Source organism: Podarcis gaigeae (genome assembly GCF_964106915.1).
Source record: "Podarcis gaigeae genome assembly, chromosome: 1".
NCBI classification, from domain to species: Eukaryota; Metazoa; Chordata; class Lepidosauria; order Squamata; family Lacertidae; genus Podarcis; species Podarcis gaigeae.
The window spans coordinates 116216287-116241333 of NC_139678.1; the positions used below are offsets into that span (position 1 = coordinate 116216287).

At 44.1% G+C, this 25047-nt stretch overlaps 2 protein-coding genes and 1 long non-coding RNA gene across 10 annotated transcripts in view; 2 read left to right on the forward strand and 1 right to left on the reverse strand.

Moving 5' to 3' along the window:
• WIPF1 (WAS/WASL interacting protein family member 1) overlaps positions 1-22020 on the forward strand; it is a 59574-nt gene extending 37554 nt beyond the window's left edge. For 4 of the 6 annotated variants that reach the window (XM_083710523.1, XM_083710524.1, XM_083710527.1 and 1 more), the window contains exons 2-8: positions 3795-3882; positions 6381-6510; positions 8150-8308; positions 10550-11320; positions 13069-13290; positions 15522-15635; positions 17429-22020. In XM_083710523.1, coding sequence (XP_083566649.1) covers positions 3832-3882; positions 6381-6510; positions 8150-8308; positions 10550-11320; positions 13069-13290; positions 15522-15635; positions 17429-17484 — 1503 coding nt within the window. In that variant the 5' untranslated portion in view covers positions 3795-3831 and the 3' untranslated portion in view covers positions 17485-22020. Of the gene's footprint in view, positions 1-2150; positions 2288-3794; positions 3883-6380; positions 6511-8149; positions 8309-10549; positions 11321-13068; positions 13291-15521; positions 15636-17428 lie in introns of those variants that run through there. The other 2 variants (XM_083710528.1, XM_083710525.1) reach the window with 2 other exon arrangements.
• Positions 22021-22090: 70 nt separating this feature from the next.
• On the reverse strand, positions 22091-24114 carry LOC310833689. Of its 2 annotated transcripts, XR_014558883.1 has the most exons (3): positions 23990-24065; positions 23087-23122; positions 22091-22383 (listed from the first exon to the last, which is right to left on the reverse strand). It is a non-coding gene; the product is annotated as an uncharacterized lncRNA (long non-coding RNA). The 2 variants fall into 2 exon arrangements; XR_014558882.1 differs by lacking the exon at positions 23087-23122 and having other exon boundaries at positions 23990-24114.
• Positions 24115-24350: 236 nt separating this feature from the next.
• GPR155 (G protein-coupled receptor 155) overlaps positions 24351-25047 on the forward strand; it is a 36420-nt gene continuing 35723 nt past the window's right edge. For both annotated transcript variants that reach the window (XM_083707131.1, XM_083707129.1), the window contains exon 1: positions 24351-24422. The gene's annotated coding sequence lies outside the window, so the exon portion shown is untranslated. The remainder of the gene's footprint in view (positions 24423-25047) is intronic.

The following is a 25047-nucleotide window of genomic DNA, read 5'->3' on the forward strand; positions in this document are numbered from 1 at the left end:
ATAAAGTCGTTCCAAATAACATTGTATTCATAGCAACATATGAAGGGATGTGGGTGGCGCTGTGGGTTAAACCACAGAGCCTAGGACTTGCTGATCAGAAGGTCGGCGGTTCAAATTCCCGCGGCAGGGTGAACGCCCGTTGCTCAGTCCCTGCTCCTGCCAGCCTAGCAGTTCGAAAGCACGTCAAAGTGCAAGTAGATAAATAGGTACCGCTTCGGGGGGGAAGGTAAACAGTGTTTCCATGCGCTGCTCTGGTTCGCCAGAAGCGGCTTAGTCATGCTGGCCACATGACCCGGAAGCTGTACACCGGCTCCCTCGGCCAATAAAGCAAGATGAGTGCCGCAACCCCAGAGTCGGTCACGACTGGACCTAATGGTCAGGGGTCCCTTTACCTTTACCTTTATGAATGGATAGCTCCCTAATTCATTACTTCACTTGAGTTGATGAATCTGTTCAACGCCTGACTCCCTTCCTCTTCCATCTCTCTCTGTATGTACATGCATATACACAGAGCAACTTAACTAGACTTTAGACTGCTTTTTTTAGTGTCAGGGAGCAGAAACAGTGGGCAGGAAAATGCCCACTCTTAAACTTTTGACTTAATCTCTCTCTCTCTCTCTCTCTCTCTCTCTCTCTCTCTCTCTCTCTCCCCCCCCCCCCCCCCCGCTAAGTTCTATCAGCCTTATGGGTTTTTTTGTTTTTGTTAATCCTACGCTGCCATTTAGTCTTCCTCTTTTTCTCTGCTTGGAGATTAATCGTGCAGGAAATGAGTAAAACCTCCAAGAGCTGCCTGCTACTGCGGTCCATCTACATTAAATGTCTCTAGAATGGCTGCTTTAAAATGGCTGATTAGGTACATGCTGTCGACTTAAGTCTACAGAGGCCGCCACGTGAAAGACCAACTGATATATAACACAAGGGGATTTACGAGCATGTTAATAATTTAGGAGTTGAGGTATTTGAAATGTTTTTAAATTATTAAGTATGAGGGAAGCATAAAAGAAAGCAGGCTTTCCCATTTATTAATTAATCATACTTTTCCTTCAAGGGAAGTATAATAATTAATGGTCAAGGATGATGGGAATTGTTGACCGGCAACATTTGAGGGTCACAGATTCCCTGCCTCACCTCTAAGCTCTCTAATCAGCAAAAATAGTTTTTAACATCATAGACCCTTGTAACATTCATAAAATTATAGAATTGTAGAGTTGGAAGGGACCCGAGTGTCATCTAGTCTAACCCCCTCCAATGCAGGAATATGCAGCTGTCCCATATGGGAATCCTCCAATTTTTTAAAAATCAGAGCATTCTACTGATTTTGGTGAGACTTGAGCCTGCCTAACTGTCATAATCATAATACCTATTTTTATCCCGTTCATGAAAGCTCATCTCTGAAAACCTAGAGATGAGGCAAATGCATTCTCAGCTTTTAAATACTTTCCCCCTTCCTGAAATGTATCCTTAAACAATACCTGAAGGAGCGTCTTCACCCCCATTGTTCAGCCCGCACACTGAGGTCCAGCTCCGAGGGCCTTCTGGTGGTTCCCTCCCTGCGAGAAGTGAGGTGGCAGGGAACCAGGCAGAGGGCCTTCTCGGTAGTGGCACCTGCCCTGTGGAACGCCCTCCCATCAGATGTCAAGGAAATAAACAACTACCTGACTTTTAGAAGACATCTGAAGGCAGCCCTGTTTAGGGAAGTTTTTAATGTTTGATATTTTATCACATTTTTAATATCCTGTTGGAAGAGTGGCTCAGCCAGATGGGTGGGGTATAAGTAATAAATTATTATTGTTGTTGTTGGTGGTGGTGGTGGTGGTGGGTAATCTTCATTCTGTATCAAGTTGTTCAGTCTTGCTAAAAAAATCACACAAAGCTCCCAACCCTTATTTGCTTCTGGCAATTAAATAAGAAGCCTCTTATTGTTCTGACTGAAATGGTTAAGCCTGAGAAAAGAACTAATATAGCTAAGTTGTGTTTTTTTAAATTTATTTTTAAGGCAAGAAATGGTTGGCTGTATGACACAGAACTCCACAGACCACTGCAGCTGTGGAAAAAGAAGAAGCTGTTGAACAGGATGATTGTGGTTTGCTGTGAGAACTTAATTTTCCTGTTGACCATTTTTGAACAGGAAGTTGAACAAATTTTAGTTTAACGTGCTACAGATTCTGATCTTTAGGTGTAAAATGCTCACAGGGAGAATAGTATCTGTTTTGCTGCAGTGATGAGCATTGCAACGTGCACAACTCTGGAGTAGTTCGGAAATTCGGCCGATGGTTACGTGACCTAAGTATATATTTTTAGATTATTATTGTCATTGACCTTTTGAAGCTGTAGTTTAAAAAAGTGTTTTTTAAATCCTGAAAGCAGGTTTTTCCCCCTTCTTCTATTGTTGTAGTAGTCAATCTTTAAAGTGTTTCTGTAATTGTTTTCTTTCTTCATTGGGTGAGAGAGTGAGGGAGAATGGATGGCAAAGCTATTGGGACAGATAATATGAAATTATGTTAGCTGGAAGTGACCGCAGGTTATGTTGTGTCATCTCCCTACCTCTCAAAAAAATTAAACCTTCTCAAGCATTTACTTCCAGAGAAGTAAATCTGGGGATCTTAAAATTCCTCTGGAGACGGAGTGGGGGTGGAGCACTATAGGAAGCCCAAAATCTTTAGTTGGAGCAGGGAAGAAGTGATTCAGTTGTTTCCAGTACCACCCTTCCAAAATAATTGAGTGCAAAAACACATTGGTACAGTATTTGAGTCCCGTCCCCCACTGAATTTCTCCTCTCCTGCCACACCCCAAAGTAATGAGCGATTACGGTTGCTGTTACCTAGAGCATGTTTTATTTATTCTTCCTGGCTTTCTGCTTCTGAGGTTGCAATACTAAAGCATGTATATTTTGAATAAAAGAGGTGACTTTCTCCACAAATGCTCTTTCCTCACTTTCTGCCACTCTTCTGGCAGGCTAAGTACCAATACCCCCTCCCCTTTTTAGCCCCCTTTATTCATTAATACAGTGGTACCTCAGGTTACATACGCTTCAGGTTACATACACTTCAAGTTACACACTCCATTAAGCCAGAAATAGTGCTTCAGGTCAAGAACTTTGCTTCAGGATAAGAACAGAAATTGGGCTCTGGCGGCGCGGCGGCAGCAGGAGGCCCCATTAGCTAAAGTGGTGTTTCAGGTTAAGAACGGACCTCCAGAATGAATTAAGTACTTAACCCGAGGTATCACAGTATATTCATTTTCTATCCCACCCTTCTTCTAAGGAACTCAGGGTGGTATACACAGCGGTCTTTTCTATGAATTTTAGTCTCCTGACAACCCTGTCAGGTGCATACATTTGGCTGAGAGATAGAATTATAGAATTGTAGTGTTGCAAGGGACCCCTGAGGGTCATCTATTCCAACCCCCTGAAATGCAGGAATCTTTTGTCCAATGTGAGGCTCGAACCCACAACCCTGAGATGAAGAATCTCCATTCTCTATTTAAGTTCTTCTGTCTCGTTCCTTATCGCCCTGCTTGCTTGATTTGACAAAATATCAGATTTTCAGTCATTCTGCTGAGGTCCAAGGCTATAATATCATCATAATTTTAATTATTTGGAAGGGCCTTTTCTTCTTAAAAAGCAGTGTACAGGGGGTATGTCTGCTGCTTAAAACTTTGAGGTTTTTGTTATTTCAGTTGTTGCGGTTCAGATTTGTCATTATCTATACATTTACTAATGTGTAAGGTGGGGACTGCCCCTCAGCAGAGCATTTCTGAGAAGTTACAAAATGGTGTTTTTTCCCTCTTGACAGGTTTCACAGTGATAGAAGAACGTTTTATGTTTAAACCATGCCTGTTCCTCCTCCTCCAGCTCCTCCCCCTCCCCCAACACTTGCCTTGGTAAGTCTCAACTTTTTTATTTTAAAAAATTTATGGGGATAAACAACCACTATCTATTGTATGGATCAATGAAAATGAAGCCAGTGTGGTGTAGTGGTTAGAGAGTTGGACTAGGGCTCAGGAGAGCAGGGTTCGAATCCTCATTCGTCCTTGGTGTCTTAACCTGAACTATAAACCATAAAATTAAAAACTGATGAATCCAAATAGGAACTGAACTGATTTTTAAAAATATTTTAATAGGTAGACTCCTTACTTGTAATCTGCATCCTCAGGAGTTATTATGATGTGCGCAACATTTAGGAAAAGGAGTAGGAATCTAGTGCAGGAATGTTGCACGTGATTTTACACTTGGGGAAAACATGCTTATTTAGTGGAATTCTGAAGAGGCATGAGTCAACTTCTAGAACATCTGGAGAAATCTGAGCTGTTTCATGTTGCTCATACAAAATATTTTCTTTTTCTATTAAACTTTTTTTTAAAAAAAAGATGTGTGTGCTTCTGCTAACAAAAGATAATTCAAAACTTTATAGCAATCGTGGCAGATTTTAAATATGGAGCCTGTAAAATTGGAATGGCTCTTTGATCAGAATTCTTTAAGCACTTTTAATAGAAAGCATTATAAGAAACTGTTTTATTCCCTTCGAAATATATCCAGGAAATCCTGTGTTTGGATATTGGAAGTGTTCGCCTCTATCTGGAAAATGACTCTCTTTGTGCAAACGAACTGTGTGTCTGTTTCCAAGACAGCAAACTTAAAAGTGTCTCTTCTTTACTGACTTAAATACTGACTTAATTATGAACACGTTCTTTAAAAAAAAATGAAGCAGACATTCAGGGCTGCTATACACTTTGCATCCACAGATGTATGTCTGAAAGTCCCAGCTTATCACAGTTTCTTGGTGTTTAACACATGTTTAGGGGTGCACACACTGACCTGTTTCACACAGGATGAAAGGGGTGGTGACAGGTAACATCAGTCCCACTGCATGTCTTGACCTTGGCATTTGCTGCACGTTTGCCAGGTGCTGACATCGGGCCAGAGCCATTCTCACATATTATGTTGGGGTAGTAAAGTCCAACAGTGACTGTCCCAGCTAATTGTCACAGAATCAGCAGTGCTATGCAGAACAGCATCCATGTTTGGGAAAGGTTTGTGGCTCAGTCGTACAGCATCTGCTTTCAGTCCCTAGGATCTTGTTGTCTAGGACTAGGGCCCTTCAGGATTTAACCTCCTTCCGTCCGGCCTGTAACACAGAGCTATTCCACCTGGCCTTTAATTTGAATTTAGCCTGATCTTTATTTCCCTTCTCTTCCCTCCCCCTCCCCTTTTATGAAGATCACCCGCTCTGAGACCCCACAGCTAATTCTCCCCTGGCCGCCTCGCTGGCCCAAGTAGGACCAATTCAGCCAGCTAGCCCTGGAGATTATCTAATGCTTATTTCCCTTAAATTGATTTTTGAATTTGAATTTTATTGTTATTCATGTTTTTATACTGTATTTTATGCTGCTTTTGTAATTAAGTATTTTAAATTTGTTGTTAGCCGCCCTGAGCCCGGCTTTTGAACTGGGAAGGGTGGGGTATAAATAAAAAAATATTATTTATTATTATTTATTATTGTCCTGGAGAGCAGCTGCCAATCAGAGTAGATGAATCATAGCATTGTAGAGTTGGAAGGGACCGTGAGGGCCATCTCGTCCAACCCCCTGCAATGCAGGAATATTTTACCCAGTGTGGGACTCAAACCCACAACCCTGAGATTAAGAGTGGGGGTGGACTTGTTGACCCTTGGAGTCCCTTGCAGCTCTGTGATTCTATGCTGTACCGACTGGTGTGGCTCTGTATAAAGCCACTTCCTGTTGGTAGAAAATGAAACACAACTTGGTCTGGAGGGATGCTGTGCCTGAAGGAAAATGGCTGCTTTTCTTTTCTTAAAAAGATAATAATTAAATAGTCATGCCCTACCTTTCTTTCTGAACCAGACTGACATACAACTGTCAATTAAGGGGGGGGGGGAATCATGTTGGGAAAGGTCATTGCACAAACATTTAAGGAGTTCATCCATGTGGAAAGAAGTACAAAAACTATAATGTTGCAAGCAATTAGTTTTGTATCTTCTGCCCCATATAGGCATTTTGTATTTAAACCATATAACATATGCCCACCATATGATATTGTGAACACCAGAAATGGTGGGGTGGGGCAGAGCTGTTCTGCTACCTTCCTGACAGGTGTGTGGCTGTTGCATATTGGGGAGGGAGAAAGAGAGGACAGGCCAGGAGGGAGGTTGGCATGGTGTAAACGCACCGGCAGAGCCAATCTGGCACTGCTGGTGGTCTGATTTGGTATTCAAACAGCTATCTATCCGATTTGCAAAAAAACAGTTGGGTAACAGTTGGCTCTGAGGTGTAAAAGAAAGGTGATTCCTACACCATGCATCATTATGAATTAACTGCATCTTTCCTTGTTCTGCTTCATAATTAGTGTCATTCCTTTGCAGGCGAATACAGAAAAGCCGAGCTTAAACAGATCAGAGCAAGCAGGGCGAAATGCTCTTCTCTCCGATATTACCAAAGGGAAAAAACTTAAGAAGGCTGTTACCAATGACAGGAGTGCCCCAGTCTTCGATAGTAAGTATACTTCTGTGTCTTTCAGTGGGTTAACAGTGCAGAATACTTTCTGCACCACTAGCCAGACGTCTTGAAGCTGTGAAATGCGTAGGGTTTTCCTCTGTGGTTCTGAATGTATGCATGTAAAGGCTGCGTCCACCTGGCAATTTAAAGTGAATTTGATGCATCCCATGTGTGCATATTTCTCGCGTTGTCTATATAACATTGTCCTCATCCACGTGGTAGTCTGCACTTTCCCTTCATTTCCTGGTTTTTCTGATCCATGGATAATGTGAGGGCGAAAAATCCATCCTAATATTTCAAATGGGTGTACTAAGGTGTGAGCAGGGTTATGTCTGGAGTTGTTTTACTGGGGTGGCATCTATCACCATACTGTCTGCTTCTGTTGGCTAGATGCTGTTGGGACCAGGCATGACACTACAAACAAACAAACAAACAAACAAACAAACAAACAAACAAACAAAAACAAACACCCTGCTGTTTTCTGCAAGTCTGGTATATTGGAAAATATGTATTTTTATTTTTAAGAAAACGACCACATTGTACAGGTAAATAAATACCTGTGTTCATTCCCACAATGGACCTCAGGTTTCTGGAATGCAGGGTGGGTGCGGAAGTACTAATTTGGGGGCATGGACAACAGCACACAGTACTGTGGATGGGAAATATTCAGAGTTCAATTGAAAGCACTCATGTATGCACCAAAGTGCATGCAGAAAAACCAGGTCTCTGTGATCCACATTTGCACTACCACTCTGTTATGTACACAGCCCAAAACTTGAATGGTCTTGAGTTATCCTAGACCAGGGCTGGGGAACCACTGGCCCTCCAGATGTTGTTGAACTCCAACTCCCATCAGCCCCAGCTACTCCTTGGGGCATGATCAGTCGCTGTTTTATTTAAAGCAGGTACCAATAACCTACAGATCCTGTGAAGACCTTTCTTCATTCTCCCAGACTTTTCACAAAGTGTTTTGTTTTGCTTTTTAAGTTCCTTGCATCTTTTAAATCTGCTTTTGCCCTCTGTTGCTATTCCGGGTTTTAATTGCACCATTTTTATTCTGCTTTAGAGTTTAGGTATTGATCTGTTTTACAGTTTTAACCTTGATTGCGAATCACCCCAAAGTTGTTGGGTAGTATGGATGGGTAGAACAGTCAACCATTTCACGTGGGGGTTCCGTCCCCGTCCCCCCACGCATGTCGGTGGGATGCCCCGCCCTGTTACGCTGTGACCACCCATTTACGGGTCACTTCCTGGTTCAACAAGGTGCACACATGCCTGATCGCAGGCCCTCCCTTCATATGCATGTCAGTTGGTCATTGCTTGTAAGTACATTTTTTAAAAATACAGTGGTACCTTGGGTTAAGTACTTATTCGTTCCAGAGGTCCGTTCTTAACCTGAAACTGTTCTTAACCTGAGGTACCACTTTAGCTAATGGGGCCTCCTGCTACCGCCAGCACGCAATTTCTGTTCTCATCCTGAAGCAAAGTTCTTAACCGCAGGTACTATTTCTGGGTTAGCGGAGTCTGTAACCTGAAGCGTATGTAACCTAAAGCGTATGTAACCCGAGGTACCACTGTAATAATAATCATTATGGTGTTTAAATACTCTCCCTCCCTTCCCATGCTGTCTCTGCAGAACCTAAAGGGTCTGGTGGTGGAGGTGGCTTCACGAGTAGCAGCAGCAGCGGTGGTGGCGGCGGCAGTGGCGGCAGCTATGGTGGAGGAGGACCACCTGGTTTAGGAGGTCTGTTCCAGGCAGGGATGCCCAAACTCCGATCTGCAAACAGGGATAACGGTAAGCCGGGGAATACATTCAGTGGCGCACAGAATATTGCACTTGGCATCCTTGCTTACCCAACGCGAGGAAAGGCCAAATATGAATACAATAAATCCAGCCTGGGTGCTTCCTCTCTCTCTCTCTCTCTCTCTCTCTCTCACTTACACACACACACACACACACACTCACACACACACTGGAACAGCAGAGCTATTGACTGACTGGCTTTCTTGGTGCCTAGCGGGCCAGAATGGAGGTTTCATTTGATAATGCCTGCTCGGGAATGAGTGCTGCTTGTTGCATGATGCATAGAACCATTTCTCACCTGAAATCCAGGCACTCTTCACTGCCCCTGAACCCCCTTTTCCACTCGTCCCAGTCTGCCACCTTTTCCGTTCTTCTCTCCCCTTCCCTCCAAATAAGTATGGAAACTGCGTGCAGCGTCACTTTCCAGTGTGAACACAGCAGCCAAGTAGACGGCAAAGCACCTGCCTTTTATGCCAAGACCCACAAACAGATCTTCTTTTTCTCCTCGCCTACTCGGTGGTCTGCCTCCCTACCTTGAAAGCTGTATCATAGGCAATTGCTTCTTTGTGTCCTCCTCCCTCCTACAGCTCTAGCCTGTTTTATTCTTTATCACATTTGCATCTTACCTTTGCTTTGTGCAGCTTGGGCTTTTAGATGTGAGGGCACCTTATTTTAATCTCATAGCAATTCTGGGAAGGTAGATTCAGCTGACTTGCTATTATTAATTAAATTGGTATACCACCCTATACCCACAGCTCTCACAGCAGTTCACAAGATAAAATCACAATAGAAAAACACAAAATACCGTACATAATAAAAACAAAAACAATCCAATAATCCCCCCTCCCCAAAACATTTGGGTCACCCAGTCCTGAGCATACCCAGGATTTTTGTGGGCGGGGGGGGGGGGCAGAACTGAGCCATCTGCAATGTGATTGGTCAAGTGCTGTTAAGTGCTGTTATTTATTTACTTAATGGGGGCGTCTGCCCCTCCCTGCCCCCCCCGGCTACCCCCATGCACCTAGTACAGGTATAGGCAAACTTTGGCCCTCCAGATGTTTGGGACTACAATTCCTATCCTGACCATGGGTCCTGTTAGCTAGGGATGATGGGAATTGTAGTCCCAAACATCTGAAGGGCCGGAGTTTGCCTATGCCTGACCTAGTAAGTTGCAAGACCGAGCAGAGGTTTGAACTCTGCTTCCCTCGGTATTACTTAAGCCACTAGACCGATTGCTTCTCCAGTATAGACTGACTTACATAGATTATGAATAGTATATATTATTGGTAACATGCCATTAACCCATGTCTGTGACAGAGAGGGAGAATGTGTGTTTGGCAATGCTGGCATTAAATACATCCATTTTGTCTCTGTTTGTAAGGCTGGTTTATCTAGCGCAGCAATATTTTTATTATATTTACTTAAAACATGGCTATACCACCCATCATGGGGAAAAGAGAGTTTTCCCAGGATGGCTTACTATTAAATTCAAAATGCAAAACGATGCCGGCAAAAATAAGTCACCTTACAGAGCAGAGAGGCTTCCAAAAGGAATAACAGTAAGCATTCTGCACTGTGAAATAAAGTTTCCTTAATTCATGGTTGCATTTATGGGTCAGAGAACAAGCTGGAGTGGCTGAGGCAGGTCAGATTTGTACTTTCCTGATTGCAGGCGTCTCCCATAAGGCTTGGATGTAGCGGTGCTGGTTAAAAGTGCATGAGGAGGTCTTTCAGCCTGTGTTTGATACAACACAGTCTTTCAGAGCTGGTATTATCTGTTGTGTCACAGGCTATTTATGGCTCTCCTCTTAATCTCAGGGCACTTAACAAGCCCGAGTTTTTCTGTGAGACTGCCTCTTCTAGACAAATGCAAGTAACCGGACAGCAGAGAAATTCCTTCTGCCACCCCAAATATACGTAAATTGCATTGAGCCAGAGCTATTTTTGCAGGGCTGTCGGTCAAGTAGGGAATATACCATCCAGGATCCATTGCTTACCGAACAGCATGAAGAAAATGGAGCATGCTTTGCATATGTGCTGATAGCGGTCATCCTCTGTTGGATTTTTTATTTTTTGAAGAGATCTGTAGTCCTTCAGGCTTCCTTGGGTGCTACCGTTCACGTTGCAGTAAACGTTTCCATATATCGGCGGCTATACGTAAGGGGCTCAAAATCCATCCTTTTCCGTGTGGTTTCGGTTCTGTATGACAAACTGATTTCTTTACATTCTCAGATTCTCCAGGAAGCAGGGCTCCAGTGTTCCCACCGGGAGGAAAAGCAACGTCGGCAAAGCCCTTTTCACTCCCAGGTGGCGCAGGGCGGTTTGCAGGCCCTGCTCCCGGGCAAAGAACTGCCGTTCCAGAGCCACAGAGGAGCCGAATGCCTCCACCGAGACCTGACCCTGGTTCCAGGGCCGATATGGGTGCTCCTCCCGTGCCAAATACTCCAAGACCTGTCCCATCAACGCTGTACAATCGAGGACCCCCTCCTGTGCCGGGAGCCAGCAGGCAAGTCAGCTTAGGCCTCACACCTCCGCCTTTCCCCGGAAATCGATTCGGAGGGTCCCTCCGCCAGTCGTCGCAAGGGGGCCATCCTCCTCCTTTCGCAAATAGGCCTCCTCTTCCTCCGGCCCCAGGCAGGCCGACAGAAGACAAGCCTCCGCCGCCGCCGCCGCCCCCAGCAGGAAGCAGGCCACCTCTCAACCGGGAAGCTTCCTTGCCACCGCCTCCTCCACCTCAAAACAACAGGCCTCCGGTTCCTTCCACGCCTCGGCCATCCTTTGGCTCTCCGGTCCCTCCTCCACCACCTCCAAGCAGGCCAGGCCCGCCTCTGGTTCCACCGACGTCCGGCGGAAATGATGAGATGCCACGGCTTCCGCAGAGGAATATATCGCTAGCGTGTCCTTCTCCGCCAAGCCTGCCTGGCTCTTGTCGCTCTGGACCTCTCCCTCCGCCACCAGGAGAGAGGCCGCCTCCTCCCGTCAGAGACCCACCCAGCAGATCAGGTGAGGCTCCCTGCGTTCTTCCAGCGACGACGCGAATGCCATAATACATACAGTCATACCTCATGTTACGTTCTTTCAGGATACGTCCTGCAGCGACCTGGAAGTACTGGAAAGGGTTACTTCCGGGTTCACCGCTCGCGCATGCGCAGACGCACAAAATGATGCCACGCGCATGCGCGGAGGGGGAAATCGCAACCCACAGATGCACAGACGCGGGTTGGGTTCTTTTCATGTTGCGAACGGGCCTCCGGAATGGATCCCGTTCGCAACCAGAGGTACCACTGTAATGCAAACATTGGGGTGAAGTGAGAGGGGGACATAATAGCAGTGTATAAAATTTAGCACGGCGGTGTATGAAATTGTGTGTGTTGTGTAGCTAGAGAATTTTCCATGGATCTTGCAAATTGCTGTTATGATACCCTTTGCTTCAAGCGAGAAGTTAGAAAGCTAATACAGAAAGACAGCAAATACCCTCCTCTCTGCTTACAGATAAATGGCCTCTTGTTCCTTCTGTGTAGGATGTTCTTGAGTATGTCTCTGGTATGTTCTGTGGTATGAGTCATACCTTTCAAAATAAGAAAGGGCAATGGGGCCCTATTTCGAAATGCGGGGGGTGGGGTGGGGGGTGAAATGCCGCTGCTGATTCTTCCAGTACACCTGAAGGAGCATCTCCACTGCCATCTTTCAGTCTGGACACTGAGGTCCAGCTCCAAGGGCCTTCTGGCAGTTCCCTCACTGAGAGAAGTGAGGTTACAGTGAACTAGGCAGAGGGCCTTCTCGGGAGTGGCACCCGCCCTGTGGAACACCCTCCCATGAGATGTCAAGGAAATAAACAACTATCTGACTTTTAGAAGACATCTGAAGGCAGCCCTGTTTAGGGAAGTTTTTAATGTTTGATGTTTTTTCACATTTTTAATGTTCTGTTGGGAGCCGCCCAGAGTGGATGGGGAATCCTAGCCAGATGGGCTGGGTATGAATTATTACAGTGGTACCTTGGGTTAAGAACTTAATTCATTCCGGAGGTCTGTTCTTAACCTGAAACAGTTCTTAACCTGAAGCACCACTTTAGCTAATGGGGCCTCCTACTGCCGCTGAGCCGCCCCTGCACAATTTTTGTTCTCATCCTGGAGCAAAGTTCTTAACCCGAGGTAATATTTCTAGGTTAGCGGAGTCTGTAACCTGAAGCATATGTAAGCTGAAGCATATGTAACCCAAGGTACCACTGTATTATTAGTAGTAGTATAGTTGTAGTAGTAACCTGAGGTACCACTGTTATTATTATTAACCCAAGGTACCGCTGTATTAACAGGGACGCAGGTGGCGCTGTGGGTTAAAGCCTCAGTGCCTAGGACTTGCCGATCGAAAGGTCAGCGGTTCAAATCCCTGCGGCGGGGTGCGCTCCCGCTGCTCGGTCCCAGCGCCTGCCAACCTAGCAGTTCGAAAGCACCTCCAGGTGCAAGTAGATAAATAGGGACCGCTTACCAGCGGGAAGGTAAACGGCGTTTCCGTGTGCAGCTCTGGCTTGCCAGAGCAGCGATGTCACGCTGGCCACGTGACCCGGAAGTGTCTCCGGACAGCGCTGGCCCCTGGCCTCTTAAGTGAGATGGGCGCACAACCCCAGAGTCTGTCAAGACTGGCCCGTACGGGCAGGGGTACCTTTACCTTTACTTTACCGCTGTATTATTATTATTATTATTATTATTATTATTATTATTATTATTATTATTCCTTTGTTCTTTCATATCCAGGACCCCTTCCTCCACCTCCTCCGCCAATAAGCAGAAACGGCAGCACTTCACGGGCCTTGCCAGCTACCCCACAGCTTCCTTCCAGAGGCGGGCTTGATAAACACAGAGGCGGACCACTTCCTCCTCCACTTCCTCCTGACAGGCCTGCTTCTGGAGCACCTCCTCCACCGCCCCCACCTTCATCCGCCATGCGAAACGGCTTCCAGGATTCTTCATGCGATGGTGTGTGTGTGTGGCAATCACCCTGCAATCCCAATGCGCAGAGCGGGATGGCGTGCGCCCAGCGACTTCCGTGAATTAAAGCAGAACATCTGCAAGAATCCTTGCATGCACAGTTGCGCGTGGAGAGAGTTTTTCTCTCCGTCTGGGTGGAACCCAGGGTTTCCTTCAGAGAGGGAGAGAACTCCATCCAGCCACATGGGAGACAGCTTTCCACTGCTGTACATGGAAGAATTTGGAATTTTGCTCTTCTGCCCTCTTGATATGCTCTTTTGCAGTGCTTGTGTGTGTGTGTGTGTGTGTGTGTGTGTGTGTGTGTGTGTGTGTAAAAGAGGTGCCGGCACTCACCATGAAGTTGTTAACAGCAAGTGCCCCACTTTTAACATTTGGTGGAATACGGTGCCAGTATCCCTAGAAAACAATACCTTCTTCCAACCCCTACATGACTGGTTATTTTCAAAAACTTAGGAAAAGTGGAGTTACCCAATTTACCAGGAATTAACTGCATAAACACTGTAATATTGTGGGCATGGGCATAGGCGGGGGGGGGAGGGGTGCAGTTGCCCCCCCAAATCCTCAAAAAGCATTAAAAATACTTAAGAAACTGAGGTTCTGTCCCCCCCCATGTCCTCTCTTTGGGAGGATTTTTACATTTTTATAACTATTAATTATTATTATTATTATTATTATTATTATTATTATTATTATTATTATATTTTGGCAAAGTAATAATCATACATAAATAAGAATAAAAATTTGCATCCCACCACCAAGTCCATAAAATTGTAACTATACAACCTCCCAAGATTTTTACATGTTAAAAGAAATGTCCGTGCTCTCCCAAAAACAAGCTCAGCAACTTTTTGAGACGTTCTTGCAGGGGGTGGGATGGGTGGGGAGCTCAACGACTGTTTAATGCTTCAGTGCAAACGTTTTATAATTTGTTACCAAAATTGAGGTAGTTCTTAATTCTTAAAATAGAGCAGGCTGGTTCCTGTGCCAGTTAAAAAATCATAGATCATTTGTAATGCTGTTTTTACTCAAGTACCTACCTTTTGAAGAAGACTTAGCTAACTGCAAGGATTTTAAGGAGACCTTCCCACACGCTTGCGAGTGATGACATTCTGATAACACCAACACTGCAAGAATGTTGCTTGGGTCCCAGGTACTGTAGAAAGGTACTAGGGGTGTGCACCAGATTCGGATGAATCCTGAAGTCAAGTGGGATGTCTTGGACAGATTTTTGGCTTGTCAGAAGTGAAGCAGGATTTGTATGAGGTAGCACAAATCAAATCGGGGGCCCCTGGAGAACTCCCATCTTTTAGTTGGGTGGAGTAGAATGTGTGTGTCCTTTTTGCGTTAATGCAGATGAGCACTTTTAGTTAGCAATGCTTTTTTCCCTATCTTTTTTATTTGGTGTTGTATTATTATTATTTACCGATTAAATTTGTATACCGCCCTATACCCACAGGCTTCAGAGCAGTTCACAGGATAAAATTACAATATAAAAACACAAAATACACAATAAAAACAAAAACAACCCAATAACTGCCCCCAGCACATTTCAAAGGGGCATTGGGTGACAATCAACCAAAGGTCTTCTTTAAGAGGGGCGTTTTCGCCTAGCAACCAAAAAATGTATATCAAAGGCACCAGGCAAACCTCCCTGCGGAGAGCATTGCACAAATGGGGAGCCACTGCAGAAAAGGCCTGTATCCTTCAGGGCCACTGCACTGGGATGAGATTTGGAGGCCTGCTTTACAGTGGCTCTGGTCCAAAATGTGGTGGACTCAGGTTCAATGCTTGGCTGTTGGCCTGTAGTGTTCCTCAAGGTTCTGTCCTGTCCCTCCCCACCCCCCTGCTCTTTTAAGAAAGGTGGTCCTGAATTTTGGGGTTCAGTGTATGACACCCATCTCCCTCTCTCCTTTCCATCTAAATCTGAGGAAGCTTTCTCAGTGCTATTTCAGTGTCTGGTGTCAGTAGCAGACTGGATGAAATTAAAACTTATTCCCGGCAAGACAGAAGTGTTCCTGGTCAGTCAAAAGGCATGGATCAGGAAATAGAGATTCAACCCCATGGTGGTTGGGATTGCACTCCCCTGAAAACACAGGTGCGCAGCTAAGGTGTGCTGGATTCAACCCTGAGCCTCGATGCCCAGGTTTTGGCGGTCGCCTATGTATAATATGACATTGCAGAAAGTTCTACAAAGCCTGCTATTGTTGTGTTTTCTCCAGATGAGTGGGAGAGCAGATTTTCCTTCCATCCCATGTCTGACCTGCCACCTCCAGAGCCGTATGTGCCAATGAGCAAAAGCTACCCCAGTAAACTAGCAAGGAATGACAACAGAAGTAAGTATTCTTTCACGAGGTGCTTGGTAGCAGAGCATTTGGGGAGCGATCACGGAGGTTATATAAAAAGGGCTTTGAGCACTCAGAAATCACTACGTACGTGTGAAAGATCGTTCATGTTATTAAATGACACACCTAAATTGCACAAGTGAACACAGAGGGGTACTCCTAGACCCTGTATTTAATGGCTTTGGACTGTATTTAGTTGTGTCCTTCCACTCATGAAAGGCTCTCTGATCTAGAAGAGGCTTCCATGAACAGAAGGGGAAAAGGGGCGACTTTAGTCAGCTTTCCCTCTGAAAACATTTCCCTTTCCCAAATCTGTATTAGCTTACGGTGATGAGAGGAGGCCTTAAACATGAGTCCCAGTTTGGATAATGTTGTTGTTGTTTAGTCGTTTAGTCGTGTCCGACTCTTTGTGACCCCGTGGACCAGAGCACGCCAGGCACTCCTGTCTTCCACTGCCTCCCGCAGTTTGGTCAAACTCATGCTGGTAGCTTCGAGAACACTATCCAACCATCTCGTCCTCTGTCGCCCCCTTCTCCTTGTGCCCTCCATCTTTCCCAACATCAGGGTCTTTTCCAGGGAGTCTTCTCTTCTCATGAGGTGACCAAAGTATTGGAGCCTCAGCTTCAGGATCTGTTCTTCCAGTGAGCACTCAGGGCTGATTTCCTTAAGAATGGATAGGTTTGATCTTCTTGCAGTCCATGGGACTCTCAAGAGTCCCCTCCAGCACCATAATTTAAAAGCATCAATTCTTCGGCGTTCAGCCTTCCTTATGTTCCAACTCTTACTTCCATACATTATTACTGGGAAAACCATAGCTTTAACTATACGGACCTTTGTTGGCAAGGTGATGTCCAAGCTTTCTGCTTTTGGATAATATGCTAAGTCAAACCATGGTTTATCTTAGCATAGTAGCAAAAAGGACTGGGGAGAGCCAAAATGGGTGTAAGCTCCTCCTCTCCAGGAGTCCACCAGTTTGCATGGTCTTGCTAAGCTATGTGGTTTAGCATGTGGTGTGAGCCAGGCCATGTGCAGTTTACATTTTTCATTAAAATTAGGTTGGAGTAGATACAGTGGACGCTTGGGTTGCAAACGTGATCTGTGCGGGATGCACGTTCACTACCCGCAGCGTTCACAAGCTGCAGCTGCGCGTCTGCACATGCTGCCATTTGGTGCTTCTGTGCAAAGCGCGATTTAGCGCTTCTGCGCAGGCGCGACTGCCGAAACCTGGAAGTAACCCCTTCCGGTACTTCCAGGTTTCGGCGGTCCGTAACCCAAAAAAACACAACCTGAAGCGTCTGTAACCCGAGGTATAACTGTAGTGGATTTTCTTAGACTTGAAAACAGTACCAAAAATAAATAAGTATTGTTTCTCATTCGTGCAGGTGTTCTCTCTTTTTTGCCGTTTTTCCTTTTTGCAAGTTTTTGTGGTGCTGGAAAACTCTTCAAAACCCACCTGACCAGCAATGTGTCTTTTAAAAATGAATGCCCGCATCTTTGGGCAATGATACGGGTGCCATACTATTATCAGTTTGAAATAAACAACTCCCCCCGCCCCCCATGTATATATGAACAATCTTGGAGGCTAGCTAGCCACATGTTCGTAACAGCTACATGTAATTACGACATAAAATATTTTTGTATTGTTCATATCCATGCAATACTACTTCAATGAATAACAGAAGAGTTTTTAAAAAATTGAACGGGGATGTTTTAACTGAATATCTTGAGCATAAGTTTCAGTGAATAAAAAAATAAGGTGAAATCTCTTTTCTTTTGCCTTTTAGGTGGATCCAGTCGTAGAGAAAGAGGTGCTCCGCCACTTCCACCTATTCCAAGGTGAAGTGGGGCTGTTGACCTCTTTGGGGATGTGACTGCTTTTCTGAAATTTCCCTTGAACCCAGCAGTCTTGTCAAAAGGTTTCCTTTCATGCCGCACTTTTTTTGGGGGGGGCTGGGGAATCCCACTCTCGGTATCATTTTCAGATCAAGCTGTCAGAATCCTGCTCAGGTTATTCCTGCCGATTTCCACCTTGGTTCTACAAATCAAAGATTTTGTGAACTGTAATCCAAATCCCCATTGATGGGGATTTTAAGTTACTTTGAAATTAATGGGGACTTGGTTCCAATAAGGTGCTTAGTATTGGGGGAGTGGTATATTATTATTATTATTACTATTGTTACCTTGAAAACTGTCTTGCAAGGCATAGTGGGGACTGTATAGATCACATTTTGGAGCTCAGTCCAAGTCTTGCCAGTACCATCAAAAAGAGCCAAGACTTTCAGCTTGTCTTGTAGTGCGGGACAATAACATTTTACAAAATTCAAGTCTCTGTTACATTAACCTGAAGCATAGCTTCCTTGACAACCTTCTTTCCATGATAAATATGATTCGTAGCACTTCCCCCCCCCCAAATTGCAGTCTTGTCTGAGATTACTGATCAAATTGATCAAATTAGTTTGACGATTAGAGGTAGGGGGGAAGAACTACATGGCACAACTTTTAATACATTCCGTCTCTGGAAAGAGTTGGGATTCATTGTGTGTGACATTCTTACTCTCTCTCAGGCAATCTGCTAAAACTTTAATGAATTGTAGTCCTTCAGAGACCAAAAGAATGTTGCTCTGTGTTTGCCAAAGCATCAGTAGCAACTTTTAACAAATCCACCGAAAATGCCTATGTCACAATTCAGGGCAGTGCGTGCATGGAAGCAGGCTTCCAAGCATGTAAATCTAGCTGGAGGGAGGTGTCTACAACCAAATACTGTGTACACAGGTCCTCCCTTCCTGCCCCAGAGGCAGGGACTGTGTGCTCAGAGATCTCCATTTTCTTTATTTTTTAAAAAATCAAAACAGCTAAGATCTTGCAGGTCGACTTTTCAGCATTGGAAACTGGGGTGTCTTCTAGCCAAACAGCTGGATTGGTGGAGTTTCATATTTTGGAAGAAGAAGAAAAAAGAATTTGGGGCTTGTAGGTGCTACAAAACAACAGGATTCAAGGTGTCATTGTCATCTTGGAAGTTAACTTCTTCTTTTGCTAACAGTTATGCTGTTGGGCTTTTCCTCTGGGGTGAGTTTTACCCCATGGTTTCTGAATTGGTGGTTCTGCAAAACGAATCGTTGTAAAGCTCTCTCCTTTGAACTATGCAAGGCAAATATTCAAAGTTAGTGTACATAAGCAACAATAGATGCTAATAGGACTCTTTCTGTGGCTTTCTGCTAACACCTCTGCCCTGAGCTTCCATTTCTTTCATGGTACCATTGGAACTGTTCTTAGCTATGAAAAGATTTTTTTATTTGGCTCCTGTGTGCTGAAGACACTCCCCTCTCCTTTGATGTGGCAGCTGTTAATCAAGCATCTAGCTGCAAGCAGGAAGTGTCAGCAAGAGACATTTGGTTGACCTGTTACAAGCTTTTTCCTTTCCATGAGGTGCAAAACAGCTGGACAGCATTTTAAAGTTACAGCTTTGTTGCAAAATTTCATTACTTTTCGCAGGAATTTTCTTGTCATTCTGACAGTTGATAAGTGCATTTACTCTTTCACAACCAATTCACCTTTGTACACATGAGAGAAATGTGGTTCTTAATTGGAACATGATTGAGAATGGAATGACTATTTATGGAAGCTCTGAAGATGGCTCTCTTGTACACATTACTATGCAAATTGGAGACGAAAGGATGATTTTTCTGGTGATGTTATGAATGAAAAAGTGGGAAGATGGAAGATTATAGTATAATAATATCCAAAGTTAAGTTGTGGTGGGACAGTTGGAGCAAGATTTCCTTAGAGATGCACATGAAAAGTATACTTAGATCTTTGGGGAAGATTTGAAAAGGAACTCAGAAATATTCACAATGGTGCAGCCAAGGTTGCACTTTGCTTTAGACCAGAGGTTCCCAAACTGTGGTGGTCCATGAGCTTCATTCAGGTGGTCTGTGCATGTCTGTGAAGAACACTTACAATTTGAATTTAATGGAATTCAGATGGTAATAATAGTAAAGTACAATATAAGAAATAAAACAAGCCATAAAAATACAACTAAAGCTCACACTGCAATTGCAATTGCTCATTACAGTTGCTACAACAGGGAAATAATAATAATCAAGAGGTCTGCCAAGACCTACAGCAATTATCAAGTGATCTGTTAGGAAGCCACTACTTTAGACTATGTGCATTCCCATTGATGATAAATAAAGCAGGCTGGAGCTTTAGGATGGAGAAACATTGCTTTGCATTTACAATCTGTGTGTACAGAAATATGTATGTAAAAGCTTTTTTATGACTCTTTTTCATTAAAAGGAAAAAAAAGTTATTGCGTAGCTTTAGGTCTTATGTTGAGGTGCATTCCATGAGCCCACCCTTGTGATGGAATCCTTGCAGTTGAATATATTCAGGGACCCAAAGATTCCACCCACACAGGTCTCGTTGCAAAATTGGAAGGACTTTTTTTCAGCCATAAGCACAGCAACATCTTGCAATACCTTTTGGGATCAAGCATAGTCTACAATAATAATGGATTTTTCAGCAGACTCTTTTCCTATGCACTTAACAATCCTTTACATATATGCAGTATTAATTAACAGTTCCCGTTTCAGCTCAATTAGTATTGTGTGTGTTATTATTTTTTTTAAAGCAGGATGTAAAATGTTAAATTATTACGTTTTTGTTCCTGGAATGGAACACTTTAGCCTTCCGAAGAACAAATGAAGTACAAAGTTTTACAGTGGGGATTTTAAAAAATAATTTTAAAAAATGCTCCGGAAGCTGTACATTTTGTGTAAGCTGATTTAAGAGCAAATTCCCTCTTTGAATATGTTGATTAAAGATGGCAGAGAGAAATTGACGATACTGCTTTCAACTGATCGCTCAGGTTAGAAATTTGGTTATGCAATAGAGTGGAGATGGTTGCATTATCTACTCCTTGTTGCTGCCAATGGATTATTCATTGAGTGAGTGAAGTTCTGGAGCTGTGTTCTTCAGCTAGTGAGTCTGGATCTTTGCAGTGAAAAAACTTGACAGCAAGGAACAGCCATGTAATGAAAAGCAAAGGTGTCAAGAGGGCAGACAAATGAAGGAATAAACATGCAGTGGTTAAAACCTGGTTATTTTACAAACAACGTCCACTCAGAAACTCTCAGGATTATGGTATTTAGAAACTCTGTGATGTGATTTCATTTGATCCTGCCAATTGTCTGTACCATTGGCAAATTAATTCCCATGCGATATTATCTGAAATTCTAACCAAAGCCTTGGCATTTAGAATGCAACGTGGCCTTTTAGAGAGAGAAGCAAAACCTGGAGCTTCCGTCTTCCTCAGAGGATAACATTTTAGCACTTTCTCTCCAATAGGAATCTTCCTTGGTGTGTGTGTATATGTTAAGTATTGTCAGGAAATACTTCAAAGGAAAAACAATAATAGGACTTGTTTGGTGTAAAGCATATTTCTTTTTCTTTCACCAGATACATGGATAGAAGCAGCATTTTGAAGTTTAGCATATCATTTTATTATAGCTATTTTAGAGTAAATATTTATTTGACTATGTACAATGATCAAACAACAGAAAGCAAATGATTCTTCCCAGTGGTGCCTTACTGCTACTTAAAAGCCACTTTTAAAATATCCAAATGGCTGCTGTCTTTTTTAAAACAACAACAAAAATTAGATCATGTTCCCACAGCCCCCAGAATTTCAAATATAAAATTGTACTTTATATATGGTGTAGTGTTTGAGCCCCATCTCTTTTCCCATTGGTTGTCTTAACATCTAACCCTGAAGCCCACTGTATAGAAATATTTTGGATTTCAGTAAGACTTGTTAAAATACTCTTTTTGGTATGTATATTCAGGCAAGTTACATAGATCAAAACAATTTCCAAATGAATGAGTTTAAGACCGAGGTCTTAAAATGAGCAAAAGTTTTAAACCCTACAGATGTTTTTATATGTGAGAGAATGAATCAAATGGATTGTGAACTTACAGAGCAAGTTCCATTATATAATACAGAGCTTTCTAAATGTTCCCCATGCTCCTCCCGGGACTGGAAAGGGGTTCTTTACTTTAACCTCTTGTTTACTAGTAAAACTGAATTACTGTGTCGTGAAATGATGCATGCCTAAAAAATGTTGTCACCAACATGAAAAGTTTGGAAACCTCTGATATAATACATACTCACCACTTTTTTATATATGAGATTGCACAGGTGTATTAGAGTAAAACAATGCCCATAATGTAAATAAGATTTTTTTTTATTTGACTTTGCTTTGTGTTATTAACATGCATATCTTAAAATATGTTATCACTGTGACTCAAATTGTGAGAAACCAGGTAACAAATAAACTTGTGTCTGTCCAAAGCAAAAATAAAAATAAAATTGGAGCAACTGTTTTGTCAGATGGAACTGTATTTGTTGTGTGCCTGTGTGTGTGTGTGTATTTAGGATACAGTCTATGTGATCTGACGACTCTTCTTTATTGGAATCATTTTACATTGATCCTGCAAAGGTGCAATCTCAAAAAAAATTAGCCATGTTCAAATACTATTTTCAATGGGGTCTTAAATATGCTGAACTTCCTCTTGATTGCACCTCGGCACTAAAGTGAACGACAAGACTGCTGTTGCCTGCTGTATAGTAGCCAGCCATGTGGATTGTAATTATGGTAAGCATGTCGGCTGGCCCACTCACATCCTGTATCACGGATCCCTGTAGATACATGTAGATGAATCCGACAATTCCTATAAGCTCCTGTGGAGGGATTTCTTCTGTATTATGAATAATAGTCTTTTTAAACTAAAAGTGGGGTTAGATCATACACAGAGTTTAAAGATGAATATGAGGCTTCCCCCCATGAGGAACTTGACATGTCTCTTGAATCTTTACTTGGGTAAATAAAATTGTAAATTGACAGCTCAGCACTAGAGGGCACTTTTTATCCAAACCACTACATCAAAATCACCAACTTGCCTATATATAAAGCCGCAGGATAGAGATCCAGGACAGTTTGGATATTGAGCTGTCAATACCAAATGGATCCACACATGGTTAAAAATGCAATAAATTAAATTTACTGGATGATTTAAATTAAATCTAGATTTAATTTAACTAAATCTTAGGAGACGTTCTTATTCTACCCAAATGCTGGTATTCATTTGCAGAAACCACCGGCCTTCTCCATATGTAATGCCCCGTTCAGTCTCTCTTCCTCTCAATTTTTTTTGCCCAGATCCTTATTTAAGTAGCTTATCTCTGTTAATGTCACACCTATAGCAGCCTTCCTAATACCTATCAGAATATTAGCGTCTTTTTAAAAAAACAAAACAAAAACCTGGTTGTGCTTTGCATAATGCATTTCACAGAAAGTCATTTGCCTACTATGGTACGCAGGCTATGGTATGCAGGGCAAATGAGGGCCAGAGTCGGATCTGGAGAACTGGGGGATTTTCCTCACCTCTCACCCCGCCACACAAGGGCTGCCACGTTGGATCTGCAGAGGACAGAGATTGGTAAGCAAGGGGTCAGAAGGCCCCCAAGCCCCTTTCTTAACTAGTAGCAGCAATCTGGCTGTTGGGAGAGGGATGTTCTCTGTCCATCTCCCTTCCATCCATAAAGGGATGCTGTGGTGGGCAGATGCTGCCACTTCCTTCATCCTGTGTGCTTCTGCCTATAAAGCACTTTCTTCGTTTCTATACTAGAGAGCTAATATCCTAGCGCTTTAGCAGAAGAATGTGAATTCTTAAAAGGGCATCCCAAATAAGTGCTTTTCTTCCAGAAAAAGGCGTTGCAGTAGAGTTACCCTTGAGTACCTCCAGAAAAAAGCATTGAAAATAGGGGTAAAGATTTAAGACACTCATAGCCCATAAATTTAGGGGTTTCTGGTGAACACAGGCTGTTGGCTCATTTAATCTAAGGCTGTGATTCCCACAAGGGGGCAATTTGATTTTTAAGAGGGGCAGTTCGAGAATGAGTTATTAACAGTGAAGGGCCTTTTAAGCTTCCTCCACGTGAATAGTTCACTTTTTGAATAAGAATTAGGTATATGTCAGGGTGGGGGGAGGCATCAAGATTTTAGAGATGTTTAGGTGGGGCATGGCCCCCCAAAAAGGTTGGGAACCACTGATCTAAAGCCTCTGGGAATCCAGTCGTTGACCCCTCACAAAGCTACAATTCCCAGAGACCTTAAACTACAGTTCCCATGATCCTTTGTGAGTGGGGGAGGGAGAAGCCATGTGCTTTTATTTACTTATTATATTTCTGGGCCTTTTTTCTTCGAAGGAGCTCGGGGCTCCTCCTCACCGTTCCGACAACCCTGTGCTGCCGTGAGGTTGCGGGTGTTTCCCAAGAAGCGGGTTACCTAAAGAAAACGGGACTTTTTCCCCCCTCAGAGAAAAGCGCGTGCAGCCCAAGGCGGCTCCTTCCGTAGAAAAAAAACACACCTTCATTTGGCCAACTAAACCAGAGAGCTCTTGTGAAAAGACGCCAAGTCGCCTGGAGGCGAGCGAGCGGCTGCTGCGCGGCGCGAATCTCCAAGGCCTCTGGTTTGCTTTTTACTGCAGCAGCAGCAGCAACAACAGAAAACACAGCAGCAGCTGCTGCCGCCGCCATCTTAAAAACAGCCTTTTCCGCCTTGGACGCGGCGGGGCGGGTTTTGGCGGGCAGGCCCGCCTCTGCGCTGAGCTCACGCGCCGCCGGCTCTGTCCCACGCACGTTGCTCCCCGACGCGGGCCGGAGATGCCCGCCTTGCTTTGCCTGCCGTTGCTGCTGCAGCCGCCGTAGGGCGAAGGCAGGTAAACGAGGGAAAGGGGACCCCCTTCCTTCCTTCTTTCGTAACCCCCGCTGCTCGCCCGCGCCTTGTCTCTGCTCCCAAACAGCAACAGGGGGGAGACCATGCTCGCCTCTGCACACGCCGCGCCAGGTTCACCTCGGAAGACGGCCACTGCTACGAGGGCAATGGGAGACTGAGAGAGCTGGGGGAGGGGAGGCTGGAAGCAGAGCCCCCTGCGAACACCTAGGACCATACTATTATTATTACTACTACTACTACTACTATTATTGTTGTTGTTGTTGTTGTTGTTATTATTACCCAGCGGGACCGCCCCAAAGTAAAGCAATCCCAAAAGAGCCAGCGCGCAAAGACTTGGGTCTGTATGACTTTGCATTTGCCAGGTGACTTTGCATTTACGGGGTTTCTGGGACGTGTCTGTGTGCACGGCTTTTATTGGGGTCGGTGCAATTGTGGGGCGACTCCTGCCCTCAGGTTCAGGATGCCATGTGGTTGCGTGTTGCGCCTGCGTTGAGGGGTCTCCCCTTCGGGTTTGTCCGCGAGGGCCGCCGCGTCTGGCTCAAACTCTCCACCAGCAAATCGCCCTCTCTGGTAAACAGGCTCCCATTGGCTGCGGCGCGTCTTTCGGG